Source organism: Dinoponera quadriceps, unplaced genomic scaffold (genome assembly GCF_001313825.1).
Source record: "Dinoponera quadriceps isolate SergipeBrazil2010 unplaced genomic scaffold, ASM131382v1 scaffold696, whole genome shotgun sequence".
NCBI lineage: Eukaryota > Metazoa > Arthropoda > Insecta > Hymenoptera > Formicidae > Dinoponera > Dinoponera quadriceps.
In genome coordinates, this window is record NW_014554799.1 from 197,822 (window position 1) to 216,877 (window position 19,056).

Below are 19,056 nucleotides of genomic sequence, written 5' to 3' on the forward strand. Positions count from 1 at the left end.
ATGGGAAACGCGGCGAGATGATCCGGCCGGATCGTCGCTCTCGGGATTGACTGGTGACAACTTTGTGAACATGATCGGCGACGAGTGACAGTGAGTGACCGCCTCCCCCCCCCCCCCCCCCCCCCCCCNCCCGCGTGATCATCGTTGGCCGCCGCGACGGGAGAAATGATCGTCCTCAGAACCGAATTGCTCATCTCGCTGCTTCTAATCGCCGATATTCACCACTGCGTGGCCGCGAGCCGGAGGAACGACCGTTTCCTGAGCAATTTCGGTGAGTTTGGATGCGCGCCTGTCCGTCTCGCCGCCGAAGAGGAAATAATGGTTTCACTCGTTTGAACTTGTCTTCTAGGTCAGCCGGAGGAGAAAGGAGAAAATCTCGAAAATGCGATCGACTCGCGCGGGCAGATGAGGTTCTTCGACGAGCTCGGACGTGAGTGACGTTACGTTGCGTTATTAGTGTGTTAAACGCGCTAAATGCGCGCGTCTGTATTCTCCCGGTGAATCACGCGATTAGGCGTAACGGCCGAGGAAGACGGAGGAGTTAGAGCGAATTTTAAGGATCGTTTCGAAAGAGAAAGGCCGCTCGCGTATGCTACTCTGAATAATAAATGAATATATCTCGGCACGGCCACGTCGGGAGTCGAGTGACGGCGGACGGAGGATCCGTGACACGCCTCTTCGACACGCTTCCACTTTCGTAATGTGTTTAAATATGATTTAAATACAATGACGCGACTCGTGTATGCCTGATTGTCACGCGTAACGCTTCGGCGCGAACGGAACGGCGGTCGATGTTAATATCTCGCTTCCCCCACTTGGAATAATTTTCATCAATGAACGTCACGCGACGGAGATCGGCAACGTGTTATAATTTACGAAGAATGGGGAAACTCGTTATCTGGGTCGAGTAACTTGAATAAATAATAAAAAATATCGTATGGGAGTTTGCATGGAAAGAAAATAGTCTGAAATCAATGATAAATATTCTCGTGTATAAGCAAGAATATTCTTACAAGATTTTTCATCTTGAATTGAGTGCAAGTAATACTTGCATCAATACAAATTCAATCAAGGCGAAACTAAAAATCTTCTAAGAAGATTATAATATTCTTGCTTATATATGAGAATATCCGTCATTGATTTGGGATTGATATTTTCCGTGTAACAGCGATAAGAAATAAGCGATTTAATTGCTACGTGACTCCCTTCTCCAAAAGTTGAGTAATAAATATTTGATGCTTTTCAATAGTTGATATTTGTTCTCGTTATTTAAGATTAGTATTTGTGGTTAGCGGAACGTCTGTAGTTTGACACGTTAATTAGATAATCCGGTGGATTGAAATAGCACTACGAACTACAAATGCATTAACGCGTGTATTCGTATAATGAAGAGAGCATGTGGAAGTGATGGGTATCGGATTTAAAAGCGCAAACCGGTTCACGTTCACCGGATATTCGTATTTATGAAACTAAGGCAACATGGCCTATATATATATATATATATATATATATATATGTGTATGTGTGTGTGTTTATCCGAGCGATTCTATTTTAATTACTACCATGCACGATATACGAGCGAAATGCGACATCCCTTGTAATATAAGTATACGGCTATTTAATTTTACGAATTAAATATTTTGTCCGAATGACAGTTCAGTGAACAGTACGAGAGATAATTAGAGGATAATCGCTTGCGAGTGTTAGTCTTTCTCGCCCAGAGGAAATATTTATTATTACATATATGAGAATAAATATATGTTTGAGGAATTAGAGATATCCTTCGAGAGATTTGCTTCGGACGATATTTTATTCGGTTCAGCGGCCGTCTGACGTCTCCTCGCAACGCGATATTTTCCGTTGGAAAACGCGGGGCGCAGAAGGACTTCGTGATTCACAGTTGAGTTAACAAGGGAGACGAAATCGGAATCGTACTTGAAAGGCCACTTACTGACGCTTACTTTCTACAAGAATATTTATAATGAAGCGCACGCGGGTGGGGCAGGGCGGAAGCACCGTTTTCACTGCAACCTCGTCACATCCCTTCTCTCTGTCGTTAAAAGCGTTTTACCCGATGACATCCTTTTTTTCTTTCCTCTTTTCTGTTCCTACTCGCGAGACTCGATACTGGGCGAGTCGTTCTCCCTGCACGTCTCGTAGACTTTTATTAATTCAGTCGTCGTCGAAATTTCGCGCCGCTGATGTCGTAAACGTAATCGCGACTCAAGCATGTATTTGTTTGATTTACCGCAAATGAAAGCGCGTCCATGAGTACAATTGTTTCATATCCGTGTCTAAATTTATTATATCTGGCGGCAGAGAGAGGAGAGGAGAGAGAAGGATGGAGCCCTCTCTCCCCTCTCTCTCTCTCTCTTTCTCTCCCTTCTTAAATAGTCTTGACGGGACGATTCTTTCTAAATGCCCCGCGTCGTCTTGGTTTTTATCCTCGAAAGTAAAAATACTTTCAGTGAAACGCGCTACGAAATCGGGTCACGAAATCTCGGCATATCGAATCCGTCCGACAGTAAAAAGGCGTTTCAGCGGATAGTCAATTTCATCGAAATCAAGCGATTTCGCGTGTACCCTTATCTTTTATTTATCACAGACGCGGCCTCACCGAATCGGTTTATTTCTCGCCGACAAGAGGCCGAATCGTGTCCCATAGTTTCTAATCTTCGTATAATTTGAGCGTTACTTTGACTAAGAGAGACGGCAATCGATCCGTCGACGGAATCTCGCGACCCATTGGGATTTTCTATCCGCCCGACGGGTCCCGAATGTCAAATCGGAGACATGAACTCGCAGAGTTTCCCGGTTATTTAGAATGCGACAATTCCACACTGCGATGGAATAATTCAGCGGAGAAAGAAATGGAAAATAAGACGCACCGCGTGTTCTTCGCCGATGGCGAAGGTGGGGAACCAATGTGAGACCAAGGGACGACACCGTCGCTGTTGCGGGAAAGCTGACGCCGGTGAAAGCAGCGGACGCCTCCTTAGATCGTGATCGAGACTCGTGAGACATCGGCTTAAGCCAGTCCACGTGCGGAAGGCGTGCACTGTCGCGGCTTCCTCGTCACCTCGGCTTGGAGGAGCGCGCTTTGACCTTTTTTCGCGTTTGACCCTCGACCGATCGAGCATCGAGCGGGAGATTCCGTCGATCGTCATCGTCAACGTCTGACTTGGGAGAGCTCGCAATATCCTGTGAACTCGCGGAGCTTCTCTGAGAAAAATCAGCCGAAATGGCGGAATTCGAAGATCGAGCCGGAAGACTCGACCGAAGTTTTGTGCTCGGTGAAGTTGGAGATTTGTGAAGAAAGTGGACCATGAGTGAAACCGGACTCACGCAAGCCCGTAGTCGAGGATACACGGTCCAGAACTGACCGGTGATAGAACAATAACCGGCTACGATCGAAACTCGGAATTCCAAGATATCGATTCCAATCGAGCGAGTTGCTTCTTGTAGCAAGCAAAGCAAGAGATCGACGTGCGAAAAATACCAATTCCGTGCTGACATTTTTCAAATATTACCGCAACGTGAAGAAACTAAAATTCCCGAGTCTCGAGTAAGGTTCTCACGAAGTTCCGAACTAAATTGAGTTCCTCCTCGAAAGCGTCGTTATTCTACGACTCTCCAGTGTACGGTGAACCCGTGATGACGTGCAAAACATTCTCGAAGTGGTAAGCGGAAGTCGCAGTCGATCATGAAGATCGTGCTGGCGCTGCTCCTCATCACCGTGGCGAGCGCACTCGATCACCATGACGTCTACTCGTGGAATAGACGCAGACAGGACTTCAAGGTCGCCGCAACTCGATCGGCCGCACCGATGAAGGTCAAAGAGACTCGCGCGCCGACGCCGGCCGCGCAATCGATTCGCAGGTCGAGGACGTCGAGTCCGTTCGCGGATGATTCCCTTCAAAACTCGCCGAGAAGACGCGCGCTCGTGGGGGACTCGGACGAGCAGCGGGACCTGTGGAGCCCCGTGGCCGTCAGGACGCGGCAGGATTTGACGCGTGAAAACCGAGCCATTGAGAACACCTTGAAGAACGGGATCGGCAGGCCGTCTTCGACCAAAGTCGAGCAGTACTTTTCGAACTTTCCATACAGCGATGACACATCCGTCGACGCCATATTGGGGAATGCGGAGCATCCGAAGAGCACAGCGTTCCTTCCGAAGGACAACGCGGATCATTTCCTGGATCACAAAGTGGAAGAAGCGGACTGGAGCGCGCCGGATGTATTCGAGAAAGACGTCCAGCATGAAGAAGAGGAAGAAGAAGAGCAAATGATGGAGGAGGAGGAAGAAACTAACGTGCAGGACTTCCTGGACGAGATCAAACGGAAGAGACTGAACGGGGATCTCGAAGGGCTCACGGCAGGACACCGGCAAGGCAGACACAGAAAGCTCACCAGTCAGCAGCAAGGCGCGCTTCTGGTGGAGACGCTGAAGAAGAAGCGAAACCACACCAGTGACCATCGAGGGCACAGCTCCAACTTGCAGAGCGGCATTATGGATATGTTGGGCAGAAGTATGTTCGCGGAAATAGGACGGAAGTGTCGTTCGTCGTCGGAACGACGAGTTCAAGCGGACCGCATAAAATCGTTAATTGATCTCCCCAGGATACGAAACACAAAGAGCGACACGATTGACACGATTGTAGTCTTCAAGTTTCGGGAAGAAAATGTTTTTTCTCCATTTTCCGCGGAATTTTTCGGTTTCTTATATATTTTCCTTTATGGAAAACAACAAAGTAAATATGACGGATTTTAACAGAACATATGTGGGTTTGTATAAACGAATTTTTATATCATGGGATGGAACCGAATCCGTAGAAAAATTGAGAAAAAACCGCGTTATTTTCCGAAACTCAAAGTAACACAATAAGTGCTCCTTTAATGCTACAAAGGGAATTTAGTTGTCCAGAGTCTAAATTTTAATTCTACATCAGATCTTCAAGTGGGAAAAACGGCAATAACTTCCCTATTCGTAGCCCCAAGAAGCCCAATAGAAGACCTTGGAACACTTAATGTAGAACTAAATTAGACTTAAAGTAGGACTAGAATTTCGACTCGGATATACAGACGCTTATTATACGTGGAACCTGCCGATCTGTTTCAGTGATACCGCAGACCTGCAAGTACAAAGGTGCCAAGTTCGAGTGCGGTCTCAGCATTAGCTGCGTTTTGGGCGGCGGTCGACCGGTCGATCTCTGTTCCGGGGGCATGATATGGAGCTGCTGCGTGGACGACGACGACATACCTGAGAAAGTACCGCGACCGACCGTGGGTTTGCTGCAGAATGCCAGTAAGTATCCGGCGCGAGCGAATTTCTCGCGGTGTCTACGCGAGGATTTAGGGGGAGCGGGGAATTGTAATTTTTATCGCGCGGGAGAATTCCTTCCTACGATATCCGTCGTCGCGTCGCGGTAGGTGGCTTTACGACATCTGGGAGGAGGCTCCGCGTGTCCTCGAACGTCGCTGATTTCTGAACCGAGACTTTGAGGTTGTGTCCAGCGCGAGCGACTTCCGCGCTCATAACATCATGGGATCTTAAGCGTCGGGTTTCGCTCGCGCGAATCGTCGAGAAAAAAGCGTCCGATCCGCACGCGATCCGCAGAGCAAACGGGACTATTTCGTATTTAGTGTTTGCCGTAAAAACGAGTTCATGTATCAATTAGCCTCTCAGCGGAGAATGTAGGCACGCGGAGAATAATCTCGTCGGATCAGAATTAATCGGTCAGAACGATCGAGTTCGAAGAAGGCTGAATCATGAGCTGAAAGGAGACACCGTAAGGAAGCAACCTGATTTCTATACGGCGACACATCCGAAATTGCACAACCCAACGTCCAGCTAAGCCGTCGCGCTAGCGAGCGCACCGACGACAACGACGGTACACAGCCGGGGCACTTTCAAATACAGTTATTCACACCTAGTTTGCGACAGCATGGTCGCCCGCGGAACTTTACGCGAGCGTGCTTTCTCGAGTTACCGCGAATCGTTCACCGTAACCGCGTGACCATCAATACAATGGCGCGATTAGGAACACACGAGGAAATAATGTCACCTGGACTAGAATAAGACAATCGCGAATTATCGTACGCGTGCGAGCGCTTCCTAATGTACACTCATATTTGCACGACGTGCGATTTCTCGTCGAATTCGGCGGGAACGTTCACGACACATCCCCATCATCGATGATCCCCTGACAATAACGAATTCTCAATGATATAATCTCGCGAAACACAGAGTCGCTGTGTTATCTGGCCGAAAGTCGGCCGCAGAGCCGCGACGCGAGATTCCGAGTAGCTAACAGCAGCATCGTTACGTTGCCCAGCGTTTTCCATAAACCTCGGCCACCAACAGCCATACGTGGACGACGACGTGCACATTTACAGCAGCGACCTGCGACCCAGCAGACCTACGACCAGCCATCGGCCCGCGTATTCGCACGTGGGCGCCAGCAGCGGGGGCGGCAAGCCGGGTAACCCGTACGATCCGTCGTATACGATCTGGAACCACGATCGGCCGACGAACGATCTCGCGATCGGCCATGAGCGACCCACTCGTCCGTATCACACGGTCCAGCTGGACTATCCGCAGGACGGCTACCCGGCTCACGCCTCCGGCGTGCACGTGCCGATCGAAGACTCGTCCAATGCCGTGGACTACTCCAGATACCGTGGTAATCGCATGAGAACCGTCGACCGTTGCACGCGCGATGCATATCGAGAACTCGCGCGGATCGCTCCGCCGAGTATCGTCGATTTCGCCGATCTGACAAGAGGAGGTGTCCCAAGGTGATACCCGCCGATTTCAATAGCATCGCTTGTGTGGATGATAAATAGGCAAATTGTATAAAACCTATATAATTCACAATTATTTTATGTAAAAATTGCATTCCGCTATGATTTGATTCGTACTTGTATTAATCAGGCACCGCCGAGCGGCGGAGTATTCCGTTAAACTTGCTCACACGTCACTCGAGATGTTTTAACTTCGATTGTCCCGAATTGCCCCTTGAGAATTGCGCATTCTCCCTTTACTTAATAAAGACTCGTGCCAAGACTTATCCACACAAACGATATTATTGAAATCAGCGGATGCCACCCTGTGACCTCTCCGGGGTAAGTTCGGCGGATCCGGACGTTGTGGACACAAACGCGAGACGATCATCCGGTCGACTCTGGTAGCGATGACGAGGATCGTCCGAGCGAATTCGCGGTGTCGACAGCGGCGGGAAGCGGAACTCGTCGGAATCGCGCGTCTGATCGCGTTTCGTAGATTTTAGACAACTGGTGTGTGCTTATCTTACATCTGTCTTGTGTTGGGCTTTCTCGGACGCTGCGACGGGCCGGAATCGTTCGGTCTTTCGACGAACGCGCGTTGACGTCGACGATTACGATTGCGGTGAAGAAAGCGCGACTCGAATCTGATTTAATCGCGTTAGACCACGGAGAACAGGTGTCAGTCTCTCTCGTGGTTTCCCAAGCAGCGTGACTTGGTAGATAACTCGAGCGGACTTTACGCCATGATCGATTCATCGATTGATTGATTCCAGCAAAAAATCGCTATGACGTATGATTGTAATGATAAGACGCGACAAAACGGACAAGGTGGACGAGCGCTTTATGAAGCGAATGACGACGATACGAGTGCGATATCTGTCGCAGGACGATACGAAAGACCATAATTGTGATTAAAATCTGCTATAGCACAGCCCCGCTAGATTCTACCGATTCTACAAGTGGACTTCTCACGTGATCGTTAAGTTTCACAATCATGACTACACCCGAGCACGCACACAATCTTTCGCATGGAAAACTGCACGAAAACTTGGTGCTTTCGCCAACGCACACCGCGGCACGTTTTCCCCCACCGAGTGTCAGGGAAACAATCGGAAACTGTATTCGACGATGAAAGATCAAGAAACGCTAAGGATCCTGGTGGATTGATCGTACGAGACGGAGGACTAAGAGGAGGAGTGATAAATAAGGACGACGAGATATAAAGAATGCCTCGCGCGACTTTCATGGAAGAAAAGAAATATATTATTTAATTAATTTTCTTAACTTATATAACTCTTTGTTTAATATAAATGTTGTTAGAAGGTAAAAATAAAATGGGGTGTACGCTTTTATATGGAGAAAAAAGTTTCTTTGGATTTAGTATAGATGTTTGTTTGACTTGGGTTTGTTTAATATAAATGACATAATTCAATATCAAATATAATTTTGTTTAAATAAAAATACTGCTGCTTCACTAGAGTAAACCATGTTTAATATAAAAAAAATATTTTTATTTGGCTGAAATATATTTTTAAATTTGATTTTTAATAAAAAAATGTATTTCATTATAAGTTAAATATTGTTCCACTGAAACAAAGAGGTTCTTTAATATTTTTCTAACATAGTATTATTTCTTTCAAATAATTTATTGCTTTTAATAACTATTGTAATATCTGGCTGAAAATACAGAAATGTGTTATTTAACGTAAGGATATTTATTACTTGAAAGATATTATTGCCGAAAAATCCTGTTTCAAACAGGAATCAAACATTCGTTTGTTTGCTTCATTTCAAAAGACATTTGTCTTACAATTAGAGAAATTGCATTAAACCCAAAGAAATCTTTTTTTCCGTATACATCGGATCGCGTGACTTCGATATTTCCTCAGAAAAATATGAAAGTATGTTTATATCGTACGACTGCGCGTGGAATTCAAGCGACATAAAAATAATAGACATTGAATCATGGATCTAATTTCTTATGGATACATAATGGTTATCTCGTATTTCTATCTTCTCCCTCTTGGAGATCTTGGAGGAAATCGCGTGAAGATTTTATCCGCGCCAGGAGAGCCCGGCAATCACGTTTCGAGCAAGAGTTATATATCTTCCCGACGCGTGAATGTAATTACACGACAAAAAACAAAATGGATTTCTCGGGGATCGCGTGAATTCTCTTACATCGCACGCGTACTTTCCGCTTTCTGTCTCTCGCGTCGAGACTCGCGAACGATCTACAACGGACGAAACCGCGCTCAAACGGCCGTTTAACTCAATTGCAACGAGACGATCGCAGAGATACCAATCAGCTAATGAGTTCTGAGTGCAAGCTTACGCCACATCTGGCATCACCGTTTGTGTTTTCCCCTCTGAAATCGCACATCAACCATCGGTTCTCACGAATCGCACGCGCATTTCTATTCACCCGTCATCGTCTCTCTTCCCCTCGGCTCGCCACCCGTCGCACACGTTACGTCACACTCACATGAAAAAAGGAAGAGAAAGAAAAGAAAACGCCAACACCCGGAGACATCCTCCTCCTCTGAACGCACGCTCGGAACTCGCGATGACTAAATCAGCTCCGTCGTCCTTTCAGGCTGCGGCGAGCTCTACACAAGGAGCAACAGGATCGTGGGTGGGCACTCGTCCAGTTTCGGCAGCCATCCGTGGCAGGTGAGGCTCTTCTTCTTTTTCTTTCTCCTCTTCTATCCGCGAGAAGCGCGCCGGCCGGCCCCATAAATATCTCTCTCGACCCGCAAAAGCGACACGCTCCTCTCTTACCTCTCTGCATTATTCATCGGCAACGAGCCATCAATTTGCTTGCTCTCGTGTAGAGACCGGGCGGCCGAGCGAGCGAGAGAGGCGCGAGGGAAAAATAATCTGTTAAATCTCCGCCGTAGAAGGCCGCGGCGAGCCGTGACGCGCCGCGGATGCATATTTCATGTAATGCGCCGGTGCAAACGGGCCGTGTGTGTTAGACGCTCGACTTTTGTTGCAGGCCGCCATTATCAAGTCGGGATTCCTCACCAAGAAGTTGTCCTGCGGTGGCGCCCTGCTGAACAACCGATGGGTCGTCACAGCGGCGCACTGCGTCGCGACGTTAGTATTCCTTATTTTACTGTCGTTGGTTACTTACAACCGACACAAGGCGAATAACGAGTGTTAACGGATGTGTGATTTCACGCCAGGACACCGAACAACAATCTAAAGGTTCGACTCGGAGAATGGGACGTGCGAGACGCGACCGAACGGCTTCTTCACGAGGAATTCAATATCGAGAGGAAAGAGGTATCTGTCTTTTACATTTTTAAACGTTGCGTCGAACCGCCCTCGACGTTACTCTCGGATGTGCGAATTTCAGTCGGCTCTTCGCACGATCGACGATCGGAATTTGCGCGACGCTGAACGCGAGAAGCTCGCGGAATACTTGTAGATAAGCATCGAAACGAGAAGAAGTTAATAACGATTATGATAAGAACCGGTAATAACGACAGGTACACCCGCAATACTCGCCCACCGACTTCCGCAACGACGTGGCTTTGGTGAAGCTGTCCAGAACGGTAGCTTTCAAGCAACACATTGTCCCAGTCTGCTTGCCGGCGAGGAATTTGAAGCTCTCCGGCCGAACCGCAACTGTCGCTGGTTGGGGACGAACCAGGCATGGTCAAACTTCGGCGCCATCCGTACTTCAGGAAGTCGACGTCGAGGTGAATATCAGTACGCTCGTCTTTTGCGTCGAACGCTTTTTCTCAGATAAACTACGTGTGCGCGATCATTATTTCATATATTTAATAATACGATTTTATTCGAGAGATGTTGAAAATTATTGGAAAATTTTAACATTGTATGTATTTATAAAATTAATTATTGCAGATATTAGAAGCAAGTCAAGAATTTTCCCGACAAATGTGATTAGTAATCAAATAAATATTATATTGCGATTATAATTTAATCGGAGGACAAATAATTAGCGGTACGTTTTTATACAGGTGATACCGAACGAAAGATGCCAGAGATGGTTCAGGGCAGCCGGTAGGAGAGAAACCATTCACGATGTATTCCTATGCGCGGGTTATAAAGAGGGTGGACGGGACTCTTGTCAGGTAACGGGGCTGATATCGCGCGTCAATGAGAGATAGAATCGCGTGTGGAGCCGTAGGTCAACGTTTGCGAATTAATGCTCAACAGGGCGATTCCGGCGGACCGCTCACGATGTCTGTGGAAGGCAGACACGTTCTAATCGGTTTGGTTTCCTGGGGTATCGGCTGCGGTCGTGAACACCTGCCCGGCGTGTACACCAATATTCAGAAATTCGTGCCGTGGATCGATAAGGTCATGAGCTAAAGCGGAGAAGAGACTGTCTCGTCTCAGTTCCTTCGAAAGTCGGGTCGCTTCGCCCAAGAAGAAAAAGAAGAAGAAGAAGAAAAAGCAGAAGAAGAAAAAGGAGGAGGAGAAGAGGAAGAAGGAGAAAAGAAATGTTTGCGAGAAGAACGACGCGCAGTTACCAAAGTCTTAAGACGTTCTTTAAGAACTCCCCAGCGACCGTGTTCGGTTAATCGACCGTTGTTGAAGAGCAGACACTCACCGTCGAAAACTCGAGGAAACACAACGTTTTGTATACATTATATTCGAAAATGGTAACGAAAGATTAATTAACGGAGCTACGGTGGGTGTATTTTGACGATCAATATTGACGATGGCAGAACAGAGTGCTTATTAAAATACTGAATGGCGATACATAAAAATGTTTAACGCGAGGAACGCTTACGATGGCTCATAAGTTTTGCCGTTGTTATTCGAATCGCAAATAATTTATTGCCTTGCATATTAAAATAGAGACGCGGCTTGTCAGCGAATCTAATGCATTGTTTAAGTATTCGTTCTCAAATTTGATACAACGGATTGCCGAGTCGCGAAATGAAAGAAAATAATGTTGCCACTAATGTCATTGACTTTTGACAATAATGTCTGATATAATGTCTGATTGTATAACGTCTTCTTGATGAATTTAAATAAAGAAATTTTCCCAGGTACGATGAAAAAACGTGCATTTTTATCTTGACAATGTGCGCATGTGTTTATTTGTAACAGATTTTTCGAATTCGGATTTTTTAAAGAGGTGAATTCATACGAAGAGATCTGCTTTCCCGACAAATACAACGGAGCTTTCTTCAACTTCTCTTGGTTACGGACTCGTTACTACTTTGTTGGGTGAAATTTCAACGTCGATAACTTATCTCCTGTTATCGACTACCTGTAAGAATGAACGCCACTTGTCCGTTAATCCGTAAGCATTCTCGTAGGATAATTCCGAATATATTCGAAATTCATTTTCGACAATTACAACAGAGGGATACCACGTGCAATTGCAATACTAGCTAACAATTTCGCGATCCAACTGTTAAGTTTAAACACACAATTCTTTTTATAAATCCGACCCAATCCTTTAAGATATCATTTTTAACGTTTATTTGCACTTCAGAAATTCATTGATTGATTATAAATATTTGAAGAACTGAAAAGTTAGTTAAAAACGAAAAACCAGAAAAAAGAAGCTGATTTCATCAGTAGAGGTAATTGTTAAATCGAGGGACGTTGTGTATGTATTGAAAGTTTGAGACAGAAATAAATTGAAGTGGAAAATTGACATTGAAATTTTCAAATTGAAAAAAATAAAAAAATATATAAATGAATGAAAAATTGAATATTTTTAGTGTCTCAATAAAAATGTGAAACAGATTGTATAATGATTTGTAGGAAATACATACTTTTTTTAAATACAAATTTTTAAATAGTACAGTAGGAAAATAGGTGAAACATGAAAGATTGCAGGTGTCTTAATCGCGAGCCTTTCGCTTGAGAGCGCACTCGCGGATCCGCTCCTGTCCTCAACGAGAGTACAGAAAGAGGACGGGGTTGGGCACGGAGAATGCGCGCGCGAGAAGTGCACCTACCCCGGTGCAGAGGGGTGTCGGGGGCGTCAGGAGGGAGAAAGCGAGAGCAATGGTGGAGGGTAAGTTGCTAATTAGAGCCAGATTAAACGCTTGTCTGGGGAGCCATTTTCCTTGCCGTTCCTCGCCGTGGCCGTAGGAGGATGGCCGGGAGGGGTAAGAGGGGTGGAAAAATGGGGATTGCGGGGGTGGCCGACATTGCGAGAGAAAGGAGTAGGAGGAGGAGAAGGAGGACGAGGAGGAATGAGGCGCCAGGGGGTGAACGACGGAACGCCGACGCCGGCGGGAGGGGCGGGCTTAATGAAAAGTGTTTGCCCCGTAAAAGTTAAGATTAATTGGCGCTCGGGGGGTGGTTACCGCGATAATCAGCCCGAGCCAGTGGTTTTCAAACCCACCCACTGGATCACCGTTCTCCTTTCGGCAGCTGCGATCGGTTACGCGTTGACGACTGCTTCTTCCTGAGCCGTTCGTCGATCGTGTCGATATTTCGCGATGCCGCGTTGCGTCTCGCGGGGGATGAAAAGTACAGTGATTGGGCTGACGAGTTCGCTGCAGCACTCTTTTACGATCTCGCGGAAGATTAACCTTAAGAAAGTATCCGACTGATTCTCCTGGATACTCACGACCGCCAAATAAATTTTCTCCTCAACTTTGACGTTCATATTTTCATCGATATCGCAGCAAATAAAAGAATGAAATGTCGCGCGAGGGGTAAGTCGAATTTTCTTCAACAACCATAAATCTCTATTTTTGTAAAATTCCGCGAATTTTTCTCGATCCTGCAACGTCAAAACGCTTCGATCGAGTTTACGATCTTGTGCCGTCATTCAAACCTGCCCGCTCACGCCGATAATTTCAATCAGAAATACACATTGAAATTTGTATCAGAAGCTCGCCAGAAATAACCGATAAAGCAGCGTTCTATTATCAGTGATAATCACAAGGCGACATAATTAGAGAAATTTAATTACGCGTTTTTCTGCGCGCGGCACCTTCGCTCACGGTTGAGCACAGCTGGAATGGGAGGTTAATTTGGCGACACCTAGTTTCATTAACAACGCCATTAAAAGTAATGGCCGGCGAGGGGGCGAAGTCGGTCGCGAGGCCTCCTAGGGGGTTGGGAGATTCTAATTACGGACTAGGACTTCTCTCCGGAGCGGAGTACGTAAGGCGGGGTGGCGACGGCGGCGGCGGTAACGGCGGGGCGAGCCAGTCGAACGCCACGATGAGGAGGGGGTTGGCGCATCGGGTCGAAAGACGCTATGATATTCGTTAAACGGCATAATTGCACCCTCCGGAGCGGAACTCGCGTAATTGTGCCGGGCCCGACGACGTCGTGAAAAACTTATCGCCGAACTGATTATACGTCTTGCTCGGTGATTATTGAAATCGCGCGATTAATTTCCGCATTTGAAATGATAGCTAGAAGTGAAAACGATGAGAGGGAGGGAGGGAGAGAGAGAGAGAGAGAGAGGGGGAGAGAGAAACAGCACCTTGCGAAATCTCGTCGAGTGAATCTCCAGATCCGATCGTGCGATAAAAGTAATTTAAAACGTTAGACGAACGTTTAATCTTCGTGTGCGTATCATAGCACGCGATAGCTTAATCGGCGTGGTAATAAACGAATAAATAAAAGAGATCAAGAGATTCGTAGAGAGAGAAAAAATCTTGACGATCTTACATAGGTTCTTACAAAGACCATTAGTATTATGTAAGTTTTGTATCCGAGCGGCGAGATAAGAACGATAATAGAACTAATCAAAAGGCGATAATTGCAGGAGCGCGCGCGCGCACAGCTCCGATTGAAAAATCACAAATTGATCGTCCGAGGCTTTATTTGTTGTTATCGCTCCTCGATCTAAAGTGGGACGATGTGCGGTCGATGGCGATGTGATGGGTTATTTATCGTAAATACGGCTCACTTCATGAGCCCATTTGCGCCAATAGAGTAATCGTTTACGACTCGTCCGACGGAGATGGACACAGTGATTCACGCGTATTGTCTTATCGAACTTATTGGACATACACGTAACACGCCACGTTATCTATGTTACTAATCGGGAACAACGCGACCCGAGTGAACGCGTTAGTTGTTAATAAAATTTCGTATAACATGTGGGACGGAGCGCGACGCTTCGCGAGATTATCGCGCGCATGTTGATCAACAACAGATGTATCGATAATTACCATCGTGTCGTCAAACATTATCGAATTGATAAGGAATCGAAGCGTCAAATTGTCCGCAATAAACGCGATCGCGTCTATCGGGGGACGCAGAGCTAAAAGTGGTTCGATCGAGATCGCATCCCTCGAAAATTTACGCGTTAACAAATTTCCCGTGACTTCCCTGATTGGTCCAAGAAGTAGGGGGAATTCCGACAGGCGGAAACTTAATTGACGATTTATCTTGCGATCGTAATATTGCGCTGGCTGACCCCATCGCGCTACGTCAGTCTTTTGCGCATCGTGTCGGCCGATAAAGCACGCGTATTACACGCACGATAGATAATTACGAGTCCGGAACGTCCCATGCTTGCCGAAGGAACGCACGGGAGAGAGTCTTTTATCTCGCCCGATGCCGCTGTTTGCGTAACGTTACATAAAGCATGAAGCGCCACAAAGTAAGTGGTGTCACTTTAGCGACATGTAAGTGAGGGAGGAATTGAAATTAGGCCGATAAACAAGCATCGGACATTCAATAAAGCGCAATTAACGATCTTTACATAAATATAGACGCGCGCGATAAACGGATACGCGACATCAATTAAGATTATCGGCGGCCGGCGATAACCAATCGATACAATGATCCGGCAATCTTATCCCACGGATAACGAGCGAAACGTCTAAATTAAGCGTCAAATCGTTAATTGCTGCCGCGAGAGAGGGAGGCAGAGGAAGGACGAAGACGAAGAAGAGAAAGAGAGGGAACGCGATAACGCGCTGTTGCCACCGTCTATTCATTATTATCGTGAAAGTCGTGAAAGTCAATATGGTCCGGTAATCAATATTATCTCGCGCGATGGAATAGTTTCTAGGACTTTGTACCACTACTCCACGCGTTATTGAGAGTGTCTAAATTCCCATCAAGTGATACTCACGCGATCGTCATTAACATTTCGTGTTGTCGTCGTGCCGTTGTATTAAGGCGTAAAAATACGTTTATTACTGTATTATACTTGATTTGAAAAATATTTCCATTCTAACACTTCAAGAAGATTAATTCGCGTTACTTGAAATCGACGTAGCGCATAAGTGCCGATCAAACGGTTTTATGAGCCCGGATTAGTTTTCGCTCTTACGAACATTATCTTCACGTTATCAGTCCTAGTACCTCTCCGACAATTCTATAAATCTATATTTAACAGGTATTCTCAAATCGTGGATTTTTGTCGGATTCGTTCTCGAATGAAGATACGACGTAGAACGACAGTGGAGGAACTGTCCCCGCTTATCGTGACGGGGCATAATCGGTGGTTAAAAATCGTTTGATGTTTGCTCGGCAGCCAAGGGTGACAGAAGGCTACCTGTGTATACGTGCCAGCGTTCCACAATACGATATACATATGTGTTTACTACCTGCATGGACCCTGATACGTCGCCAGTGGCGTAGAACTCGTAAATGCGAGGATCTACGGAAAATCCGTCGTCAGATTCACGTAGAAATGCAATCTTGAGTCACACGTCTTATCGCAGTAGATATCTCAGAGTACTTAACAAAGTTACTTAGAACAAATTTTTCTCACCTAATAGAGTCACGGTCCTTCTTGGGAACGATAACAGATAGAAAGAATTAGCTTGTGGGAAAAATCAAAATGCTTAAGGAATGGTTGCAATTTAAGATAACAGCAACAACCATAGTTCCTTCTAATTTAAAAATTGGATATTAAATTTCAGATACAAAACATAATTCAATACGTCGTCTGAATGACACCGCGCTCAGTCGGTTTAAAAAATATTGTCCATTGTTTTTTAAAGAGTAAGTAAAATAGGAAGTCCGAAGAACAACTCGGAGAAATCTGAGAGAAATCGAGGTGTCTTCTCCGGCTTCGCCGGCTGTGGAATTTTTTTACGACATAGAATCCAATGCAACATTGATTTCATGAATTTTTCTTTTTGGCAAAATACGAAACATTGTCCAACATCGAGATCAATTTTTAACGAGTTTCCCGAGAAGCGGGTTAAATCAGAATGCCGAAGAAGCGATAACGGGCGCGTCCACGACACTGGAGCGCGCGCGATAGCATTACGGGAGTACGTAGAAACGTATCGAGAGGCGAGCGAAAACGAGTATCCCGTGAGTGTGCTGGACGTGCCTCGGCCCTTAAGCAAACACTCTTTCGTCTCTTATTTGGCTACATACGGGCAAACGAGGAGAGCGGACCATTTACCTTCCAGTTCCATCGTGTTCGTAGTATCACGAGCGCACCGGGTGACCATCGGTGATCCATCATTTTTCGTCCGCTGGACGCCTCGAGTATCTTCCACGCGCTAAGTGCCGCCAACGCGCGGACGCGTCGCGTTGTTATTACTTATTCGTATCGGCAAACTGTTCGTTCATGCACGAATCCTAATCTCGTATGAATATGAATGCTACGGGTGAATCCCAAACATCCATTAGCTCGTTAAAAATAGTACTTCGGGAAAGAGTGTAAAGAGAGCTAGAAGGGAGTAACATGAGGCGACATAAAATTAGGAGACAACCAGATTTCGTCCTTCTTTCAAAACAGCAGAGAAATATCGAATGTGTGCGCGTGTGACTGTATCATTTGTGCATACTTACTGACGTAAGTATTTGATTTTAGAACACGCCGAGAGACGCTTCATTCCGATTGTCGAAGTCACTTTACCTTCGCGTTGGCGATCGGAAGGAGTGTCCCGGGGAGCGGTTGGAAGAATATTTTCACGCGCGACAATTGTCACCCTGCTGATAACCAAATACGCTCGGCCGATATCAGAAACGGCAGATAAGGGGAACGATTACTATCGAACGGGGTGTGATACCTATTACGCGACTATTAGGTGCCCGATAACGCGACACATATTATTGATACTTTATTGCGCGATGTTATCTGCGGATGTCCACCACTACGCATATCTCGAGCGTCGATTACACATTTTCCAGATAATCAGATGCTATAATTTGTCCGAATGACTTGCAACCGTCGTTAACGATAAGAACGTGTTTTCACTGCGAAACGGATATTCGAGTGTCCGAAAAGTTTGCGCTTCGAGAATCCGCGCTTCGCTTTGCACGCGGAAGATTAGTCCACGCTTATCCGTGAACGGAGAATACGAATACAACAGGGAGGAGACCGTCGTCGTGGGATAAGAATATTAGTTTGGGAAGAGCCGCAACAAGGAAGAGGCTCGCCGGCAATCCTCGAGTTCGACCTCGGGTAATTCGGGCGGTTAAGCTTCCGGAAGATATTCCGATCGGGAAGGAAGTTTGATTGAACGGCGGCGGGACGTATCGGAACTCTCGGATAATTTGCTCCCTAATCCGGAACGCAACTTCTACTCTACTTTGTACGTACCGTCTTCGCCGGTAGCGCGCGAGACAAATTGAAAAGCGCAATTTCGCATTAAGGGGAGATCGCGTTGCGGATCATCCTCACGAAGAGATTGCGATTTCGGGGAGCGTCGTTCCCCTTCGGTGACCGATCCGGGCGATATCGTCGCGTTCTTCCGGCCGAGCGAATCAGCCTCGGTAAGCTGGCGATCGGACTTGAGTCACGGTTAAATTAACGACGCGATAATATCGATTACAATGCTGTCGGTATCCCCCGTCGTCGCACGCGGACACGAAGAATCCCCCAAGAAGACCCCGCTGAATCGTCCATCCGCTCGCCGCATCTTCACACGCCTCTCCTTCCGACTTCCGGCGGTCACGTGGCGAGCCACCGTGCGGCAGCCGTCCGATTGGTCGTCGTCGGGGTGAGAGTTCGGGGGTGGCATCGCGTTATCCTCGTTATACCCGACGATGGCGCCTGATTCCCTCTGATTCTCGCCAACGTGCCACGCAGCGATCGTGGGTGTAGCTTGGATACGCCCGGCCTGTCGGTGGGCTTGGCCAAGCCAGCTGCAGCGTTCCTACCGAGTAGGGGAAGCCTTTTCGGCGGACACGCGGTCATCCGCGACGTCACTTTGCGACGCGACGCCGAACCGCTCGCTCGTGCCGTCGGCTTCTTCGCGCTGGGATCGTGATACACGTAATAATAATTGCGCGATCGGCCGGTTTGTCGATATCAATCCGATAGCATGATCGACCTATGATTCGGCGCTTACCGATCGCACCCTGATGACATCCGCGTGACGCTCG

At 46.8% G+C, this 19,056-nt stretch overlaps 1 protein-coding gene across 1 annotated transcript; it reads left to right on the top strand.

The window, feature by feature from the left end:
* The first annotated feature begins 165 nt into the window (after positions 1-165).
* LOC106742031 lies at positions 166-11,806 on the top strand. Its single transcript, XM_014614615.1, is given in 12 exon segments — positions 166-271; positions 350-430; positions 3,377-3,400; positions 3,639-4,529; positions 5,120-5,305; positions 6,336-6,683; positions 9,383-9,459; positions 9,785-9,885; positions 9,975-10,074; positions 10,281-10,493; positions 10,776-10,889; positions 10,975-11,806. Coding segments are annotated over 12 exon segments (2,397 nt in total). The 3' UTR covers positions 11,131-11,806.
* Positions 11,807-19,056: the final 7,250 nt, after the last annotated feature.